This window comes from Tamandua tetradactyla, chromosome 2 (genome assembly GCF_023851605.1).
Source record: "Tamandua tetradactyla isolate mTamTet1 chromosome 2, mTamTet1.pri, whole genome shotgun sequence".
Lineage (NCBI taxonomy): Eukaryota > Metazoa > Chordata > Mammalia > Pilosa > Myrmecophagidae > Tamandua > Tamandua tetradactyla.
This window is the reverse complement of record NC_135328.1, coordinates 158,880,326-158,902,682: the sequence shown is the minus strand read 5'-3', so window position 1 is coordinate 158,902,682 and position 22,357 is coordinate 158,880,326. Positions and strand designations below refer to the sequence as shown.

General features: G+C 36.7%; 1 protein-coding gene and 1 long non-coding RNA gene across 4 annotated transcripts in view; one reads left to right on the top strand and one right to left on the bottom strand.

Moving 5' to 3' along the window:
- NFIA (nuclear factor I A) overlaps positions 1-22,357 on the top strand; it is a 373,058-nt gene that overhangs the window by 304,454 nt on the left and 46,247 nt on the right. For all 3 annotated transcript variants that reach the window (XM_077149470.1, XM_077149471.1, XM_077149469.1), the window contains exons 8-9: positions 7,933-8,111; positions 10,367-10,532. In XM_077149470.1, coding sequence (XP_077005585.1) covers positions 7,933-8,111; positions 10,367-10,532 — 345 coding nt within the window. The remainder of the gene's footprint in view (positions 1-7,932; positions 8,112-10,366; positions 10,533-22,357) is intronic.
- LOC143674144 (uncharacterized) overlaps positions 1-22,357 on the bottom strand; it is a 39,974-nt gene that overhangs the window by 5,193 nt on the left and 12,424 nt on the right. The gene's annotated exons all lie outside the window — the stretch shown is intronic.

Genomic DNA, 22,357 nt, shown 5'->3' with positions numbered 1-22,357 from the left:
TAAGAGAAATAGTGAGCTCAAAGTGGTCTGGTCCACTTTTGATAGACTATCTGTAATACTCTGTGCATTGCATGTATTGTATCATATGTTGTATTCTATGTATTTGTAAATATTGTAAAGTTTTCTGTCCAAACTGAGGACCCTCTTCTGAAGAAGGAATGTTCATGATGTTTCACCATTACTGTAAACATAGCACCCCTCCCCTGGCATAGGAAAAGTGGTAAGTGTAGATGTGCTCAGCTTTCTTGTATCTGCAAACTTCTTTGTACCTCTTAGGAAAGCTCTTAACTTAGCTGTAGAAGTTGCTGGTACCCCTTTTGGTGGTGATGAATCTAATTTGTCTCTCCTGGCTTAGTGCAATTGAATCATCTGAGGAAAATGAGAAGCAGTTGAGTACCTGTTGCTAACAAGGGCCTGAAGTAATCTGCCAACAGACACAAGGTGTATGTTTGTTACTGCGTATGCCATTTGAGAAAACATTACACTGTCTTTCCACGATAAGAATTGCCAGAATTGATTTTCAAATGCAGGCATCATAGACCTAACAAGTACCACTTTTAGGCACATTCAGAAGAGAGGCAAGAGGACTTGAGAACATGGGTCAAGATTAGCTCAAGGGTCAGGGCCCAGCCTAATGGGAAATTTGGCCGATGAGATTTGAAGTAACTGGAGAGTAAAGAGGAAAAGCATCTTCTTTGCAAAGGCTCTTTAAGACCCAGCTCAGGAAATTATTAAATTCATTAGCCAGATACTTACAACCAGCTATTACTGCCCAACCAAAGGAAAAAAGAGTGCCAGCAAATGTTTTAAAACTACGACTAAACAAAAGTCAGGAAGCGTGTAATTAAAACTGTACCTTTATTGTATTGTAAAGAGTTTCACTGTGACATGGAAAATATTTAAAGGAGAAGGCTGTTTAGCTAATTTGTCTGCAAGTGAACTGCTTAGTGAAGAACTATCCTAAATTAACTGTAAGGCCACCCACCAAGCGAACCTCATAAAGGGCCGTGGCTGCTCAGCTTGGTTTTGTGTAACCGTTCAATAATTACTAGATAAATGCATAACTAAAAGCTCTATTACACTAATAATTTGTACTGAGATAGATGTGTGGGACACCCTGCTGGGTTAATTTGTCATCCCTGCAGCAAACTTCTAAAGAGAGCTCTTCTGCAGTGGAATCATGTTAATATGTTGTTCCAGGGAGGACAGGGTAGAGCAGGAAGACCACTTAGCTCCTTAATCTCTCAAAGAAGCAAAATGCCCCAGGGTGAGCTCCAAAGAGAAGACTCTGGTGATTAACCAAGTGGATGTAGATTTAAACCCATCTTAACAAACAGCACATCTCCCTTGAAATTCCTGGCCACATTCACATTCATTCTCTCTCTCTCTCTCTCTCTCTCTCTCTCTCTCTCTCTCTGACACGTACACACAACACATAAACCCACATATGGATGCGTAGTGAAGGCAGTGGTTCTGAGCAAGATTTCTTAGAAATTTCTTTATCAATAAGATTTCCGAGTATCATTGTATTGTAAATCACACAATCAGATAAGTCCCTAGCAGCTCTTCCATAATTTAATGTTGATTCCATGTTTAGATTCATTATTTATTTTTCTTTTCAAAGAGTGGAATAAAATTCAAGATTGAACTTCTATTTCCTCTTCATGTGAATGTTTTCTTCTATCAGACACACGTACACACCCAAAGGCACACGATGGCTGCTTTAAATATGAAGCTCACATTTAAGCTTCAGTGTAGGGTTTTCAACCTCCCCAATTGACAGAACCATAAATCATGGTTATAGAGAAGACAAAACCTGAGTTGTAGAGAAGCCCAGAAACTTGAAGTATGGCTGGTACATGGTAGAGCTGGAATGTAAACCCATGTGTATGGGTAAAGCCTGTGGTCCTTATGTTATACTACATTGCCTTTCGGACTCCTACATATAACTTGGAATGATACACAGCTATGGGCAAGGACATGAGTTAGCACAGACCGAGGCATGTTGAATAATGGTGAAGAGGGACCATCAGAGAACTGTGGTGGAGAGTTAGTGGAGGTATGAAAGGGAAGCATGTTCCTTTGTAAAGGCTTCAGAAAGGAAAGAGCAGTAATTGTCAGTTCGTTAACTGAAGGAGTGTGACAGGTATTTGGAGAATGAACAGAAATATATGAATCTAGACCAGGGGTTGGCAAACTATGTCCCACCGGCCAAATCCAGCCTCCTGCCTAATTTTTTTAAATAAAGTTTTATTGGAACACAGTCACACTCATTTGTGGATATATGGTCTGTGACTGCTTTTGTGCTATAGTAATTGCAACAAGGCCACATGGCCTGCAAAGCCTAACTATCTGGCCTTTACAGAACATGTTTACTCAGTCCTGGTCTAGACTATAAGCCAGGGCTTTTGAGCAGGAAGGATCTTTAGTAGCTAAAATCGGTCAAAATAAAAATTTTAAAAGACCCTGGCACCACTTACCCCTTTGTCTCTTTTTCCAAAAGACATTGGAATTTGATATTCACCCCCAGACAATTCCCTTAATTCTAACAGAACAGAATAGAACAAGCATCTTGGAAACTGCTGTAGCATAGTCACTTTGTCTGGTAACAATAATATAAACATATTGGTGTTTTGCAAACCATCATGTAATGTCATCTATTTCTCTCAATTGATGTATCTGGCTCCTTTCACAGGCATGTCAGTGATGTTAGAGAAATGTGCTATAAGTTTGAAAACTGTGACTTACCCTGAGTCAAAAGATTTGTTATTTAGAAAATGTTCCACCTTCTGAAGTTTTGAAAACCATCACCAATTATTCTTTTCTTGAGTCCCTATTAAATAAATACCATAACTCTAAACTTCTAGGCTTTCATAAATGGCAGGTTTAATTCTTGCATGATGTATAAACTATACTTATGGACCATTAAAGTAAATTTCTCAGGTTTAAATAGGCTATAATGGTGTTGTATGGTGTGGTTTTGAATTTCGGGGAAAAAAAAGATGCGTAGTACTTGACCACTCAAACAATTCATGTTCCATTTGCCCTTTTAGGAGGCTTTTTGTTTTTTAAGTAGGATTTTTTCTTCCATTTTCTTCTCCTGTTAGAGCTTTGCCTTGTTAAAAAGCTTTACTTCTAAATATGAGTGTTCAGGAATTCTTAATACCACCTTTCACTCTATAGAAATGGTTATTTTTGTCTAAAGAACATCTTATTGCTGAAAATGGATGAATCACTTTTTCTTGAAACAGTGTTAACAGAAACCGTTTTGAATCTCACTTGCTGCCACTGTCTTACATTGATTAATGGTAAGAGTGAAGTTTTGCAAATGCTAGGGCTTGTGAGTGATCATTTATACTGGTGAGGGAAGAAGCCTGTATGTGATGCTGTCCTAAGACCACATTGCACCTGAAGGAGGATTAGATTTTTATGCCGTTTTCTTGACAGCTTTTCTTTGGAAATTCCCATGGAAGAGAGACTAGAATATAGGGTCTGGTGCCAGAATGCAAGAGCTAACATGAAAAGAATCCAAGTCTCTGTCCAATCTGGGAGAGTGTGCAATGGTTCATGGACAACAAATAAAGCAGTTAAGTGAATGTCAAGGTTATACAGATGAACATATTTCAACCCATGAATTTTGGGTTGCAAGAAAAATGTGAGAAGGTTATTGATCTTCTTAGAGGTTAAGCTTAGGAAAAACTGCTGGAAATGGTAAGAAGAGATTGCCTTCTTCTCTTTTTCTTTCCTAAGATTTATGAACGCATGAAATATCACGTTCCAAGCCTTTCTGGTCACAACTCCCTGGGATGGTCTTCCATTATGTGGTTTACCCCTAGATGTTCTAAGTGTTGTAGCTACCGTTCTTAGCACTCTGCTAATATCTACAAGACCACCTCCTTAAAGTGGATTCTCAGACCCAGAGCAACTAGTTGGATGTATAAACTTGTCAAAATGCATAATAATAATCTTATCATTAATAATTATTATTAATAATCAATAGTAATGATCATGACCTTCCCTCTTCCTCAGTCTTAATCAATTCTGCTTTAAAGGAAGAAGCATGTTTAAGATTTATATGTTCAGTTGTGTTGTGTTTTTCTCCTTCAATGTTAAACCATGAGAATATTTAAAGAATTGGGAAAGGAGAGCACAAACAAGTAAACCAGCCCTCCTGATCTACTTTCTTGTTACTCGGCACCCAATAATATGATCATTATGTAATAAATAACTGAGAACCACACCCTGTCTCAGAGTTCTGGTTCTGTTTCTTTAATTGTGGCTTCTTTGTTCAGAATGTGTAGGCAGTGCCATTATAGCCAAAGAAACCTGATCAGATTTCCTTCCTTCCCATCTTGTTTGTATTCTTTGTGAGAAGCCCAAGCAGTTGTTTAAAGGAGTCTGGCCACTTGTTAAAAGGTTAAACAGTAGTGAGATTCATCCACAGTGGAGTGTTTTTGACACTTTTTGCTGCTCCTGGCCTAGGGTACTAAGAATATTAGACCCCAGAAGCAGCCGATTTTGTAGTGCCTTTTAATGCACAAAACTGTATTAACATCAATGTGGATACAGATGGATGCACTGCAATAAACCGTAACCACTTGAGAAAAGCCTTTATTGACTCTCAAGTAAATAATGCACATTTTAAAGGACCTAAATATGCATTTACATAATGTGCTATAATTTTTAATTATATCAACTACTCATACACACATCCATAAGAGATGTTTTCTCTGTCAAAAATTTGGACTCATACCATTCTTTGTGCATTCCATCATGTGCTAAGTATCATGCTAGATTCATAAGGATAGTTTTTCTTCTATAAGACCTGATCTGATGATCTCAAAGCACATTTCATGAATTTTACTCATTGACTGATTTGCATGCAATGAAACTCCCTAAAATGAATTGAGACAATTTAAACAAAAATATAGGTATACTAAAAACATCTAACACAGGACAAGGGAAAGAAAAGAAGAAACAGAGAAAAAAGAAGAAAAATATTTTGACATTACTGAAATCTTAAGTATGAGTTTCCAAAGCAAAGAAGAAGCCTAATGAGTCTCATTGTCTGGTAAAACAGGAATATAATAGGTTATCCAGAGAAATAGCATATATTTAATAATATTTAACAGACCATTGCCATGCCTGTAAAAGAACTATTTTCAGTTTGAAAAAGATTGAAGATCAGAATTTTGAATAACCTGTATCTACGTCCACAGTTAACTAATGGCTCCGCAATTAACTGATGGCTAAACCCCAGGGTCTTAGGGATGAGAAAACAGAAGTTGTAAAGAAGGACCCTCTGAAATGCAGACTCAGCACATTTCTAATTTGAAACTAGAGGTCAAATTATTTCCTGGTATTAATTAAGAATTAATTGATCCTCACAAATCAGTCATTGTGGAATTAATTCAGTAATTGTGACCATGTGTTCTTAGGTCTATGGTAAAATAAACTTTGTGCCACAATGAAAAGGTGAACAAATTTGCTTTTATTAAACTATGATTTAAAAACTATGTTCTAAATTTAAGTTGTTAATGATTTTTTTAAGTATTTACCTAAAAATGTAAAAAAGGGCAAGAATGTTTTTATTAACAACTAAAAGGGTGACCCCGTGGTCCTGTTGGATTATTTCCTCTATCACTTTTCTGTAGCATCAGTTTCTTTTATCTGCTCAATCTTTGCTCAAGTGATTTTCCCCCACCTTGGGCAGTATCCTCTGTTAGTCACCACGATTTCATAACATACCAATTACTCATCACTTTTCCATTGAGTTCCTGAGGCAATGTACTTTATCATCAAGGTCTGCTTCCCAGCGCTCTCACTGTGGAATTGCCACCTCTGTGTTTACCATGCTGACAAAGTTGAGCGTAACGTTTTATGATATTCAGTTCATTCCCAATCTAGTTAGGCAATACCACATTCCATCTCTAACTAGGAAATATTCATTCAAATGCAGGGTATTGGGTCAAGGTTTCTTGCTGCCAGCTAGGAGTATTGGACGTAACATATTAGATAAGAAAATTTCTTTGATTCTCTAAAGCCAATAGCATACTTTCCAGAGTAAAAGAAAATGACCAGAGCCATTTAACTTTTTAACTTGTAGGTTTTAACTCAGAGATAATAATGGATTCCAAAATTCATCATTCATTACAAGAAGAGTTAAGTTTTACCAACTTTTCTACAAACTTCCTGGCTCTTTGCCAGGTAGAGAAATAGAAGTTTTTATTATTCTCTATTTATTTGCATGGTTATTTTATTAATGTAGGTACTACTACTGATTTATTCAATCCTCCATCCTTCATTCAACAAAAATTTATTGAGTGCCAGACACTGTTCTAGGAATAATGACATTGAACAATTAAATGGAAAAAGATATTTACTAAAATGGGAAGATAGAAGAGCAAGTTCAAGGGGGAAAGGTGACACGAATTCTGGTTTGCATAGCTTAAGTTCGAGCTGCCTCAGTTAATTGTATGCTTGAGGGCAAAACTTTGTCCTTTTTGGTTCAACATTATGTCCAGAGTCCATAGTAGAAGTCCATGAATACTTTTTGGATAGATTAAAGGTTGTGTGAATGAAAAGGTTCCATGAAGTCATATGCAAAACATGGACTGGACTATTGCTTCTACTCCAAACCCCCCGTTTCCATTTTTTAAAAACTACAGATACCTCCTCTGAACCACACCATTCTAGACATTCCAATTAGTAGTCAGAAAATGGCCAATCGTAAGAAGGTACCAGTAGGGAATTAAGAAGCCATGTCTAGCATTCTTTTTACAGTCCTTATCCCATGCCAGTGGGATAATAACAGAAAGGGTGGCCTGTCTTGCTTTGGTTTCTCTCTAGTATTATGAGTCAAAAAATTGGGGCATCTCTATGTTTTCTCTCCACAGGGACTCCTTGAATTTAAAGAATTAAACTGCAAGAAGTAACAAAAGAGAAATATTCTCATATGCTCTTTTTGGGGAGATGCTTCTCTGGCCCTCATTGAGAAGTGAGAGCTGCTGTCTTGGATTACTTGGTTTCAGTATCTTTAACCCTAAACATGTGCTGCTTTTATTCTGCAGTCTGTTTTAGCAATTGCCCTTCCAATTCAAGGACAAGAGTTCTGTTGGAAAAATTATTTAGCACCTCATATGAGTTTTTTAATTTAATGAAACCTCTTGTACAAATGGAATTTAGAAGAGTTCAAATTAAGGGAGTAATAGTTATCTAAGTCTTTTATCAGTTTTTATGGGCAGAAGGCCAACATCTTAGCAGGGGTCACTGCCAACTCATTCTCTGGGTGCCTCTGCTCTAACATTTATGCATTTCTGGGTTTGGCTTTGAAATGGCAAAAAATTATAAATAAATAAATAAATGGCAATACAAGCCTCCCATGTAAAGTGAGGCCCCAAATTGCACAGGTTCATTAAGTGATCATTTACTACATACTTCAAAAAAATTTCATACCAAATTACTCCCTAGAAATTTCCTTGAAAGGGGTATAAGAGCTTTAACAATGAATTATTATCTATGGATAGCTCAGCATGAAAGGGGATCCATATGTGCAAACTAGAATTTGTCATATGTAATGTCAGTTAAATCAGGTCTAATCTACCAAATACATTTTTTATTGCTTGCTTCATTAAAAAGGCTCTTAAGGTAATGAAATATCTTCAGCTTCACCAAGGATTATTAATGACTTTATAACTCATGTCCACTGAAAATAGAAAGACAGCTTGAAACTCTATCCTAATCTAACCTCTATGTTTGTCTTAGAGTCTTAAGGAAGAAAATCTATCAAACCTATTCCATCAAATGTAGTCGCTTGAGCAATATTATGAATTGGATGAGGAGAAGAAATGAAAAAGGAAGTCAAATCAGGTTTAGAAGCTATGGCAAAGCACATCTTTCTCTTCATAACTCCGATGTTTTCTTTTCCTACAGCAAGTCCACATGCAACACCATCAACTCTTCATTTTCCGACATCACCCATTATCCAGCAGCCTGGGCCTTACTTCTCACACCCAGCCATCCGCTACCACCCTCAGGAGACGCTGAAAGAGTTTGTCCAACTTGTCTGCCCTGATGCTGGTCAGCAAGCTGGACAGGTGGGGTTCCTCAATGTAAGGAAATCTCTTTTTTTTCCCCCCTAATTCTTTAGAAACATTAACGGAATGTAAAAATAACAGGGAGAGACCTTATGCCCACATGACATTGTGCTCTGATGTTGTGCTGACTGACTGCAGGCAAATGTCATATTTATTCTAGATTGTGGGAAAGTTAACTTGCTCTAAGAGTGATTGGCCAGGGTTTAAAAACAGTGTTTGTGTTAAGTTTGCAACTGTCAAGCTTATGAATATAAATCATCTCAAGGGTGAACTACATAACCTTCTAAGGTCTGCAGGCTGACAATTCCACCTCATGCATTCTAACCCTAGGCCTTGTACAGTTAACCAAATAGAAAGATGCAAATAATTTTAAATAATGGGAGATAGGGGGACAGATGTTTTAGATCAACTAAGCTGATATTTTTTAAAAATACGGTCTTCTAACACTTTAGATCAAGTTGACCAGTACTTGAACTCAAGATGCTAGAAGTACAGTTTATTATGGTTTGTTATTTCTGTAAGTAGTTATCTTTCCCACTTATCTTTATATAAAGTTAAACAGTATTCAATAGCTTAAATGAATGTTTTCATTTTTTCTCAAGTAAACCAAAAAATAACTATTTGAAATAACATTCCAAATGTAAAAGTGATTTTGAAAAATCACAAATTTTATTTCAAATATAAAACTAAATATTCACAATAAATAACTGTATCCGAAGACTACCATCAATAACAGCAACAATAATAATTATTGGCATAAAAGCCAATTTTTGTTTTCTTTTTCTCCTAATAATATCTTCTGAAACCACAGATTAGCCATAATTATTATCTTCTGATATAGAATACTATGTCACACTGTCCTACACTGATTTTCTTTCCTTGCAGAAATACCTGATTCTGCATATGTGAACCAGAACAGGCAGCTTTGACTAATGTCTGGTGATGTGTTAGCAGATACATTTCTGTCTAGACAACAAATCAATATGGTGCCTTTTTCCTGTTTTGCTTGTGTGTTCATTTGCTTGGCTTATTCTAAAATGTTCACTCACGGACCTTTAGCCCACTCAGAAATAACACAGAGGCAAGTTTGCTGGCAAGAAAGTATGCATTCTGATAGACAAGATAGGCTTTGAGGAACAATACTAAAATATATAAGTGAATGTTGATGGAGAAGTGAGACTGCTTCTGCAGAATTATTAAGCTTTAAACATTAAAGCCTAGAGCAACAGAATCTCCTTCATCTGCATTTTGATCTGGAACTACAAGCTTAAGATCAGCTTGGCCAAAGTGTCATTGGCATCTAGAAATATAGTCAGAAAATACACTTGAGAAACAATGAAAAAACTCAGCCGATCCCCTCCATGAAGCATCTGACTTAGAAATTTCTTCCTTTTTTATTTTTGCTAGTCCTGACATCATCCTGTATAAATGTCAAATGCCCACTTTTATATTTTGATCAGCATTTTATAGGGCTTAAGTCAGGTCTCTTCATGGGACTCTTTTGAAAAACTTGAAAGAGAAGGGATTTTATTGCTATCTTCAGAGGAAAGCTTTCTTTTGTTAGAGAGCTGTTATTTGATTGTTCTTACATCAGGCAACCAAATAAATATGACTCTTATAGCATATGTGTCTATAATTTAAATCAAAATTAGAAGTGATAGTTTTCTCCTAACCAAATTTTAAAGTTTCTGAGCCTGTTTTATAATATATTAAAAAATATATATTCATTTAATGAATTCATTAAATTGTTATATAATGTCAACTTTGAAAAATGATAACAAAATATTATTTTATCTCAAATGAAGATTTAGTAAACTTTTTGTGTAAATGACATGGGGAATAATATCACAGTCTATAAAACCCATATACCTTTAATAAATATTTAATAATCAGACTGATAGTGGTGAGTGTTGCAGTTAACATAAAAGTGAAGCATTCCAAGTGAAAGTTAGTTACTTAGATGACAAACCCAGAGTGATTACTGGCAGGCCATTTCACGGAATCAGATGAAAAGAATGACTATGTAGCTCCAGAGATAAGTCTAGAAAACATTGAGCATTTGTGCCTAAGAGTGTACTTTTGTGGAATGCACTGAGAACAGAACCTAACAGTTCTCCCTCTGAATGGTCGTATGGAAGAATTCAACCAGCTAGAATACTTGAATTTTACATAGAAGGCACTGGATGAATCTTTTGTTGTTAGAAGCAGCTAATGGTTGATGTCTGTTTCTTTTTCTTGTATGTGTGTGTTGTTTTTCCCCACCCTCACAGCCCAATGGCAGCAGCCAAGGCAAGGTGCACAACCCATTCCTTCCCACCCCAATGTTGCCACCGCCGCCGCCCCCACCGATGGCCAGGCCTGTGCCTCTGCCGGTGCCAGACACAAAGCCACCAACAACGTCAACAGAAGGAGGTGCAGCCTCCCCCACCTCACCAAGTAAGTATGGCTGCGACAAGGACTCCGGTCACTTCAGTCCACACCTTAGCTTTGCCCTGTACCATACAGGCCCTACTATTACAGGCACCGGCCCTCAGCAATGGCGGTAGCTTGAATTTGCAGAACTGAGACCAGGATCAAAGGGAACACCAAGCTGAGGATACTATCCACTACACCAAATGCAGACATGAATGTGAGTTTGGGTGTATAAAATGGTGTCACTGTATGCCCAAATACGAACTATTAAATTTGTATATTATTGAGTGGGTGAGAAAGTTATCCTCATGACCATCAAATGGCATTTAATTGCATGGAATCTTGTTAAAAAAAATGTTCCTCTTCTATCTAGCCCTGCTTTCCAGAAGTTTACAGTCCAAGAGAAATGCACTTAATGATATGTACAGATTATACGCCTCATATATCAAATCAGAAAAAAGTTTAGATCAGAGTATCAATTCAAGGCATATACACTGAATATTCACCAAGATCAGAGCCAGTACCCATGGCAGTTGTATGGATAAGTGTGGCTGGGGATGGAAATAGAACATAGAATTGTATAGCAAGAGAAAAGAACTCTTGGTTCTCTGAGTTGTCTGGGAACATTTGATCAGAGCATAGGATGGATTTCAAAATGTTTTTAGATGATGAGAATAATTATGTGATGAACTTAAGGGACAACGATTCTCCGGATATTTCCTGATGTTTTAGTGATGATGAGGGGGCAGAAATAGCTTGAACACATAAATGTGGCTTTTATAGTACCTGGAACAATGACAAAAAGAGTGATGACTAGAGGCAGAGTTCCCAGATGATGGATGGACTGCCTACACTTGATAAATGGTGTGATGAGCACCTTCCCTAAAGCTTTAGAGAAGAATCCGAATGGAGGGAAGGAAAACAATGTGGCAGTGATTCTAAAAAGAGGCTTCAAGGGGGCCTTCAAAGGAGGGTGAGACTGAAGGCAGGAATCTACTAAGGAAAAGATTAAATTAGACTAGGAAAGAAGTGTTAGGATCAAGAACTTCACCAGCAATATAGTTGAATGGAGGGGAAAATGGGGAGCAATGCATAAGCATTGGAATTAGGCAGTGATTTAGAGAAGTACAGTGAAAGAAGATTCTGGGCCTCTCACTCTCCTTACTTTCAGTGTTGGGGACATAATGGTATTAGCAACAGGAGGAAATGGCCAAAGAGGAAAGATAAGCCTCTCTATCTCTACCATATTGATTCTGGAGGTCCTGAATCCAAAATGTATAGAGTTCCTCATGGACACATATCTGAGCTTTGGGTTTTATAGTATTTATTCATTTTGAAAGTACATGCAGAAGGAAGTGAATAGCATTGTACATGGATTCTGTATCTATAGCAAAAATATTGAGGATCTGATGGCAGTTTGGGAGGATCTGCTAAAAGGTGGTTCAACACTTGTCAACAAAGGAGAAAACCCTTGAGTTTTCAATGATATAGGAAGCAAGCAGGGCTTGGTCTGTGGACCTTGGAAGCTGAGATTTTAAAAAGGTGTTGAGACACAAGGGCTTATAGAAATGCCCTTATTGTGTTTTCATGTAATGTTTTTGAACAAGTCAGAGAAATAATTGATGCCAAACTCTATGACTAAGTGGAATGGTAGTTAAGAGATTGACAGTCACATGCTTATTATGCCCTGCACATTACTCTGTATCCCACTTTTCTATTCCTCTTCTTCTCCCTGTCTGTAGAGGACACATTGCCACAGTCCTTTAAAAGCGTTCTAGTCATATGCTGCCCATTCTTTGGAAACATATCCTTACTTCCACTGTTAAGGTCATATATGTTCATAGTGGGGTTTCCAGTAATGGGATGGGGTTCTGCTCAGATGCTCTGGAAGGGTGGAAATAGCATGTGTACCTATTGAAGTCTGAAGAATATGGGCTCAAATACTCACCTTTGCAATTATTTGTTTAGTTTCTCCTTAAATTAGTTTCCTCATCTGCAAAATGTGGGTCATGCTACCTACCTAGCAGAGTTGTGTGAAATTACACATGAGACTCTTATCTAGTTGAAGGCCTCAGGCTTACATATAATAAATTATGTCTGTAGGATACATAGAAGCCATTCAACCCCAAAATCAGGCTGATTCCTTTGGGTTCACAGTTTTGGGCTCTAATCCATGGACTGAATAAATGCCTCATATGAGGAGATACCTATCTTCCAGCATCATGGAAAGAAAAGGTAGGAGGAAGTGGATTTTGGCAGATAGTTGTATGTCAGTTAGAACAATGCTTAAAAGTGTTGGGAAGGAGGAGATATCAGAATAGAGAGGCCCAAAGTTTGATGTTAGTAACGTGACACTTATTTTTTAATCATAAGAAAGTAGACAAAACAAAATGTTCTACTGATGGCATAGAAAGTTTTTATTATCATCATAAAATGCCCTCATTATTGTTTTTTTCTGGCATGTATTGAATTCACAGTAATATGTTGTTTCACAGCAATATATTGCCTTCCCTTACTTTGCTTTATTAATAAGGCAATGATAGGCTGGAAGAGCTATAATTTATAACATAGAAGAAACCTGTCAAGTTAAAAATCTGAAAGCCCATTGGGCATCATTGGGAGGCCTTCACAAAAAAAGTCCCCTTCCATGCCCTGATTTCTGAACCAATTGATAAATAAAACATAGGAGAAAATCAGATGGGAGACCAAAATATCACCTTTACTATTAGAGAACTGTTTGCAACTGTGCTTCCTAATACTGAATTCCAGACATACCTACCCAATTACACAGACTTATATCTACCCAATCTCTGGCAGTTCTGGACCACTTCAAGCCTTCCTATGTGAGGCCTGTCCACCCGGGGAAAACTGATGGCATGGAGGTACAGATGGCTGCAGGCTTCCTACTGGCAAACCTGTCTCCCTAAGAAAAAGAAGCAAGGAAAGGGCCAGACTAGTCATATCCAGGTCCTCTTCCAAACTCTTCAGTCTAAAATGGGATAGGTGAGGGAATGAAGAGATGCCATCAGCATTTGGAAAGGAACAAATATCAAGGGTGTAGTTGCCTCCTCCCTCTCTTAACATTCATCTCTGATGACAACCTTTTGTTATTCATTTATTCAGACATCACATATTGAAGCTGTTAAGTGCCAAGCACTGTGTTAGCTGCTTGGGATACAGAGGTAATTAAATTACAATCCCCACGCTAAGGAAAGGTGGGATTCATTGAGGGAGACAGCTGATACACAGGCAGTTTACGTGGGACCACACTGGGACAAAGGCAAACAGAGGACTTTGGAGTACATGTGAGGGACTGTGGTTCAGGCTTGGGCCTTCAAGTGATTTTCTGAAAGAGATGACTTCTAAGCAATTTAATATGGATAACATTCTGGTATTTTAAGTCAGAGAGAAGGTAGAACTTTTCTTGAGAAACCCGCTGAGAGTTCTAAAATTGGATTATCACTGGATAAAAATTTAGAGCAAAATTATAGTTTCATAAATCATGTGCCGTCTTAGAAATTAAAACCACAGGATGGTTGGATCCTGTTTATCTTTGTAAGTTTATTAGAGCTCAACTGTAGGAAGGAGAAATATCACCACAGGGTATTAAGTACAGATGTTCAGCATCTCAACAGTGTGTCCAAACTTGAGGCTTTTTTCAAAAGCACCAGTTTTGTAACCTAGGACAGTCTTTTCTAGTTAAGTTTGAGATGACCTGTAATAAAATAAGAATTTAAACATAAAAATAGAAAATCATGCCAATAGTCTCCTATATTACCAACATTTATGGCCCTCAATTCCCTTATTGTTAGTGGGAATAACACTAACTACTCTACCAACTCTCATAGGCAGATTGTCAAGACAAACTGGGGTGACAGATGTGCTATAGACTGTTAAAATCCAAGGCATTATTTCTAATACCCTCTTATAATGAAATACAAATGGATGCCAGCCTAAAGTAGAGTATGTATTTTTTTTTAACTAATCAGTTGCCTCGGGCACCAATACTAAACTTTGCAGCTGTGGCCAGCAACAGAAGAAAGATAGATCTGGGGGACAATTTTCCTATGAAATGAATGCATTTTAATGGGAAAAACCCTTACCAGTGCCCTAGAAAATAGTGAGATGGGGGTAGATAACAGTTGTATTCTCTCTTGAGAAGGTTTATGCTGTTGGTTTGTTTGGAGAAAGAATATATCATTCCAGGGCTCATGCCAGGGCTCTTTAAGATACTGTAGCAGGTAGAAGGAACTGCCTATAAATGTATTCCATTCCCACCGATGAACTACCCTCAGCTTTAGCCCAGAAAAGGAATACAACTGCATTCATTCACTCAGTAAATATTTTTTGAACATCAGCCATGAGCCAGACATTCTTCTAGGTATTCAGATTCAGTGGAGAACGGAAGAGAAAAAACCCCTGACCTTATAGAGCTTTTATTCTAGAGATGAGAGACAGATGGTAAACAAAATAATGAGTATGAGAAGTAGGATGTAAGGGGTTGAGAGTAGTGGGGGTAGAATACAACTATAATAGGGTAGTCAGGGAAGGCCTGTCTGAAAAGAGAAAATTTGAGCAAAGACCTAAAGGAGGTAAAGTGGCGTGAGCCCTGACACCATATAGGGAAGAAGGAAAAGCCAGTTCAAAGGCATGTTTGAGGAACATCCCAAAAGCCAGTATGGTCAGAACAGAGTGGGTAAGTGAAAGTAGGTAGAGGTGAGGTCAGAGAAGTAATGAGGATGAGTTTGGGGATTTATGGGACAAATTATATATATTCTTACAGGCCATTGTAAGGACTTTGGCATTGACTGTGAATGAGAAAGGATTAGAGGAGTGACACCACCCAGGCTGGTACAGAAACATTTGGCAAAGTGTGTTGAAAATGCATGTTAGGGGAGTGAGAATTAAAGTATGGAGACCAGTTGAGAGGCTATTTTAAAATATAAATATAATTAGTATCTTCTATGTGCCAGCCACTGTTCTAGGCACAAGAGATACAAAAGTAAACAAAACAGACAAAATCCCCTGCTGTCATGGAGCTTGCATTTTACTGGGAGGAGATAGATAATAAAGCAAATATAAATGAATTGATAAATTAGAACAACCATGGAGAACTTGAGAAAACTAAAACAGAGAAGGGCAGCTATTGCAAAAATGCACCAAAATGGGTATAGTAGAGGTGTTGAAAGTAATTGGATTTCAGTTTCTGAATGCCCAAGATGGTGGTATAATATTCTCCAGGGTGTCATTCTCCCACAAAATCTTTGAATAACTAGCAAAAGCTGGCAAAGCCATCTTTCTCAAAACTCCAGAAAAGAATGAAAGGGTTGCAGTAACTGGGATAGTGCAGAATCAAGAAAATGAAGCTTTAAAAATGGTAAGAAAAGCCCATGGTACCCTGGGTAGTGCCTCTTACCTCTCCCCAATATGATGTGGAGCCAGCTTGTGCTCCCATTGTGAGTCTCTGGGCCTGTTCCTTAAGGAGCAGAGTAACCCCTATACGCATACTGGGGTAACTGTATGTCAGTGCCAGTATCAGGTGGCTACCTAAAAGACTGAACCAGGAAACTCATCTCTGGCTTTACTCCCAGGACTTGCCCTGCAGGCAGAAGCAGCTTACAGGCAGCTAAAGCAGTGTAAGAAACAGTTAAGGCAAAGCAGACTGGGTCAAAGAATTACCTGCTTTAAGTCTTACAGTGGAGCACCCTGGAGAAGAAGAAAGTCTGTTTCATAGGGAGTAGAGAGGGAATTCAAATTTCCCTAAATAAGGATTTCTAAGGCCATCAGAAAGCACAAGTCCAGGATAAGATAAGATTCAGAGAAAAAGGAGATGACCATGTACTTCACCTCACATTCACCTTAGGCTGATCTTCTTGATTAGGAGGGCTAAACCCTGAAGGAGTGTACCAGCCATGCAGAGCTAACTTGCAAAGACTGTGAAAGGTTGTTTTTGCTTTGGTATGTTTGTTTATGTTATCTCCTGGCATTCAAGGAAATCACTTTTCTCTCACTAGTTAGATATAAACTTAAGGAACAAACTGTTCAGAAATTAAGTTCGAGCCAACACTTTAATATATTAAAATGTACAGCATGCAACAAAAAATTATAAGACAAATGAAAAAACAAGAAATTATGGCCCATCCAAAGGAAGAAGAAAATAAATCTAGAAACCATCAACAAAGAAGACTAGACTTTGGACATGCTAGACAAAGACTTTTTGAAAAATGATCCTTAATAGGCTCAAAGAGATAAAAGAAAACGGAGAAAAGACTAAAAGATACCAGGAAAACAATGAAGCTACAATATAAGAATTTCAGTAAAGAGATAGAAATTTTACAAAGAAACTAAACAGTTATACTGTGTTGAAGACCACAGTAACTGAAATGGAAAATTCCCTGAAGGGCTTCAATAGCCAGTAGGAGTTGGCAAAGGAAAGACTCAGTGAACTCAGAGACAAGCCAGTTGAAATTATTCAGGCTGAGGAACAGAAAGAAAAAAAGAACTTTAAAAAGTGAACAGAGCCTAAGACACCTGTGAGACACCATCATCCATTATGAGATTCCCAGAAGAAGGAAAAGAAAAAGGCACAGCAGGAATAGTGAAAAATTGGCAGAAAACTTCCCATACTTAACAAAAAATATGAATATGCATATCCAAGAAAACCAACAAACTCCAAGTAGGATGAACTCTAAGAGAACCATGCCGAGACAGATAATAATCAAGCTGTGTAATGCCAAAGACAAGCAGAAAGTTCTGAAAGTGGCAAGAAAAAAAGCAGTGGGTTATGTACAAAGGAATCCCAATCACATTAATTGATGTCTCATCAGAAACCATGGAGGCAAGAAGGCAGTGGGACAAAATATTTAAACTGTTGAAAGAAAATAGTTGCCAACCATGAATTTTCTACTGTGAGACTGTCTTTGGAAAATGAGGGGGAGATTAAGACACACCCAGATAAAACAAAGCTGAGGGAGCTCGACAATACTAATGAGCCCTACAGGCTTTATTAAAGTGAGTTCTTCACACTGAAAGAAGATACCAGACAGAGAATTAAAGCAGCATAAAGAAATATAGACCTCTAGTAAATGTAATTATATGGGTGTTTATAATCAGTACTGACAAAAGTCAGTACTGTTTGTATTTTTTTTATGTGTAATGCTATATTTTCCTTCTTACACGTTCTAGAATACAAATACATAAGGAGTAATGATAATCAATGTATGTATACATTTTATTCTATGTATAAAAATATAATTTGTTATAAGTACAACAAAAAAGTGGGAGGATAAAATGGTATAATGATAGTGTATGTGTAAGCTGTTGAAGTTAAGTTGGTATCAAATCAAATGTGATTTTTTATAGATTAAGGACATTAAATTTTAGCCCCATTGAAACCACAAAGAAAATAAACGAAAAATATATACAGAAGGGAATGAGAAGAGCTCAAAATGAAATAATTCAAAAAATGAAATAAATATGAAAGTAAACATTAATGATACAATTGGGGGACAAAAAAAGGTGTAATTCTTACAAAAACCAAACATCAAAATGCCAAAAGAAAGTTCTGCATTATCAGTAGTTATTTTTTAATTAAATGGATTAAACTCTCCAGTCAAAAGGTATATGTATTGGCAGAGTGGTTAAATAGCATGACCAAGCTGTATGTTGTACATGGGAGATTCACCTTAAATTCAAGGATACAACTAGGTTGAAAGGGAGAGTATGTGAACAAATATTGCATACAAATAGTAACAAAAAGAGCAGATTAATAGACTTTGAGGGCGGTGTGGCAGTGGCTCAGTGGCAGAATTCTCACCTGCCATGCCAGAGACCTGGGTTCAATTCCTGGTACCTGCCCATGTTAAATTAAAAAAAAAGTATATAGACTTTGAGTCAAAAATTATTACAAAGGATAGAGAAGGTCACCATATACTGATAAATGGTATAAGAAAACAGAACAATTCAATAAGAAAACAGAACAATTTTAAATACATATGCATGTAAATGCAGAGTCCCAAAATATATGAAGCAAATATTGATAGATTTGAAGGGAGAAATAGATGGTGTTACATTAATAGTAGGAGACTTCAATAGACCACATTCAATGATGGATATACTATCTAGACAGATAAGGAAACTGAACATTTAAATGATACCATAAAGTAATGAGACCTAACAAGCTTATGGAATACTTCATCCAACAGCACCAGAAACACACATTCTTCTCTAGTACACAGGCTCATTCTCCTAGATGGATGATTGGTTAGGTCACAAAACAAGAATCAGTACATTCAAAATATTAAGATCATACAATGTATCTTTTCCAACCACAATGGAATGAAGCTAATCAATAAAAAGTGAGAACTAGAAAATTCACAAATAGGTTCAAATTAAACAAGTTAACTCTTAAACAACCAAAGTGTCAAAGAAGAAATCACAAATGAAATTGGGAAATATCTTGAGATGAATGAAAACAAAAATACAATATCTCAAAACTTAAGTGAAGCAGCAAAGGCAATGCTGAGAGGGAAATTTATAGCTCTGTATGCTTACATTAAAAAAGAAGAAAGATCTCCTATCAGAGATATAACCTCACAACTGGCAGATCTAGAAAAAGAAAAGCAAAGCAAGCAAAAGGATGGAAATAAAGATTACTGCAGAGATAAACGGAGATTTAAAAACGATAGAGAATCAACAAAACCAAAAGTTGATTCTTGGAAAAGATCAATAAAATCAACAAACCCTTAGCCAGACTGACAAAGAAATAAGTAAAGAGAGTGCAAATAACTAAAATCAGAAATGAAAGGTGGGGGTGGGGGGGCTACATATTAGAAATGAACAGTCTGAAGAGGGAATCAAGAAAAAGTTCATTTTCAATAGCAATGAAAAAAACTACCAATCCCACAGAAATAAAAAGGATTATAAGAGGATACTATGAACAGCTCTATACCAACAAATTTAATACCCTAAATGAAATGCAAAAATTCTTAGAAACATACAAACTACCTATCTGACAAAAAAAAAAAAAAAAAAGCGCGCGCGCGCGCGAGAGAGAAAATCTCAACAGACTAATAACAAAGTAATGGGATTGAATCAGTAATCAAAAAACTTCCCAAAGAAAAACCCAGGGCCAGATGTTGTCCCTGGTGGATTTTACCAAGAAGAATTTACTCTAAGCCTGCTCAAACTCTTCCAAAAACTTGAAGAGGAGGGAACACTCTCTAAGCCATTCTGTGGGGCCAATATCACCCTAATACCAAAGCCAGATAAAGATACCACAAGAAAAGAAAATTCCAGACCAATATCCCTTATGAATATACATGCAGAAATCCTCAAAATACTAGCAAACTTAAGCAAAGGGTACATTGAAAGAATTATTCACCATGATAAAGTGGGATTTGTCCCGGTATGCAAAGGTGATTCAACATAAGAAAAGCAATGTAATGCATCACATTGATAGAATGAAGGGGGAAAACCTCATGATCATCTTGATTGATACAGAAAAGGCATTTGACAAAACCCAGCACTGTTTCTTGATAAAAATACTTAGAAAAAAAGGAATAGAAGGAAACTTCCTCAATATGATAAAGTGCATGTACAAAAACCCCACAGCTAACATGATTCTCAATAGTGAAAGATGGAAAGCTATCCTCCTAAGATCAGGAGGAACAAGACAAGGATGCTCACTGACAGCACTGTTATTCAACATGGTATTGGGCATTCTAGCCAGAGCAATTAGGCAAGAAAAATAAGTAAAACACATCCACACTGGAGCAGAAGAATTAAAGCTTTTCCTATTTACAGAATACATGATCCTATATGTAAAAGATCCTGAAAGAAATTGACAACAAAACTACTAGAGCTAATAAATGAATTCAGCAAAGTAGTGGAGTACAAGATCAACACATAAATATGTAGTGTTTCTATGTATTAGAAATAAACAATCTGAAGAGGAAATCAAGAAAAAATGCCATTTACAAACGCAACTAAAATAATAAAATATCTGATAATAAATTTAACCAAGGATGTAAGAGACTTCCACTTGGAAAACAGTCTGACAGTTCCTCGGAAAGTTAAGTATAGACTTACCATATGACTCAGCAATTTCACTTCTAGGTATATATCCAAAAGAATTGAAATCAGCAACTAGAACAGTTATTTGCACACCAGTATCCATAAGCAGCTTACTCACAGTGACCAAAAGATGGAAGCAGCTCAAGTGTCCTTCAGCAGATGAATAGATAAACTGTGGTATACACATACAATGGATTATTGCTCAGCCGTAAAAAGGAATGGAGTTCTGATAAATGCTACAACATAGATGAACCTTGAAGACATCAGTTGAGTGTAATAAGGCAGACACAAAAGTATAAATGATCTCACTGATATTGCATTATTAGAATAAGAAAATTCAGAGTCAGGAAATATAATACAGATTGCCAGGGACTGAGGTGGAGGTAGGGAATGGGGGTTTAATGCTTAATTGGTATAGAGTTTCTGGTTCAAGTGACTGGAAATGTTTTGGTAATGCATAGTAGTGATGGTAGCACAACATTGTGAATGTGTTTTAACAACACTGAATTACTTACTTGAATATAATTAAAAGGGGGAAATTTCAGTTTGTATATATTTACTAGAATAAAAGTTTTAAAAAACCATGGGATTGTACTAAGCAGTGAGACCTAATGTAAACTATAATAAAATTATAACATTCTTTCATCATTTGCGGCCAAGTTACCACACTAATGTAAAGTGTTAATAAAAGGAAAACTGCACGTGTGAGGTGGGATATATTGGAACTCTATATTTTCTGCATGATTTTTCTGTAAACCTACAACTTCTCTAATTAAAAAAAAAAAGTATCCAAATTCCAGATATATTTGAAAGATGGAGCTGACAGGATTTGCAGACAGATTAAATATGAGGTGGAGAAAAAAATAAGAGAAATCAACAATGACACCTAGGTTTTTGACCTGAATAACTAGAAGGACAGGGTTGCCATAAACTGAAATGGAAGGACCACAGGAGGAGCAATTCTGTTGATAGGTGGAAAGCAAAAGTTTGGTTTGACCAAGTTCCATTTGAGATGCTTATTGGGCGTCTTACTGCTGGAACTACTCATAATAACATCCTGCCTGTTGTAGCTCTGTGTAGTTTACAGAGCTTTCCCATGTGCATCTAATTTGGAAGGGACACCTTTTCAAATATATAATACAATGAATGAATATTCGTAAGAGTCCTGAGCTCTCTCATTATGTTTGAATCTATATGTGGTATGATCATTCAAAATATCCAATTCATTCTGTTAATTGTACTGTAAAATCCAGTTTTTACATAGTAGATTGGAATCAACACCATACTATAAAAATTGACTTTCCCAGAAAAAAAAAAGAAAATTGGCATCATAGCCTAGAATTATAATGGAAAGAAACCATTTTTGAATTATGATGGAAGATAAAATGTGCATATTTTCCTTTCTGATTAATTAGGAACACACAAAAAATTTAAAAATGCATAAAAGACTCATAACCATCTTTCTCCCTACTATCTTAACAATGAACTATAGATATTTAATACTAGAATTCTATTAAAAAGAAGCATGCAATAACGTTTTCCTTTATTTTTATATCTCAGATGAATCGTGTATATTAATTATATCAGAATGAATATATGAATGAATATGAACCTGTTAAGCAAAAACATAACCATAATCTGTGACTGGGATGGAAATGTTCTATTATAATATTAACATATGTTTAATGTTTTTTGTTCACCATACTCTTCATACATATATATTATCTTGTTCATCTTCCTAAAACTCCTCTGAGGGTAGGATTTTACAGATGAGG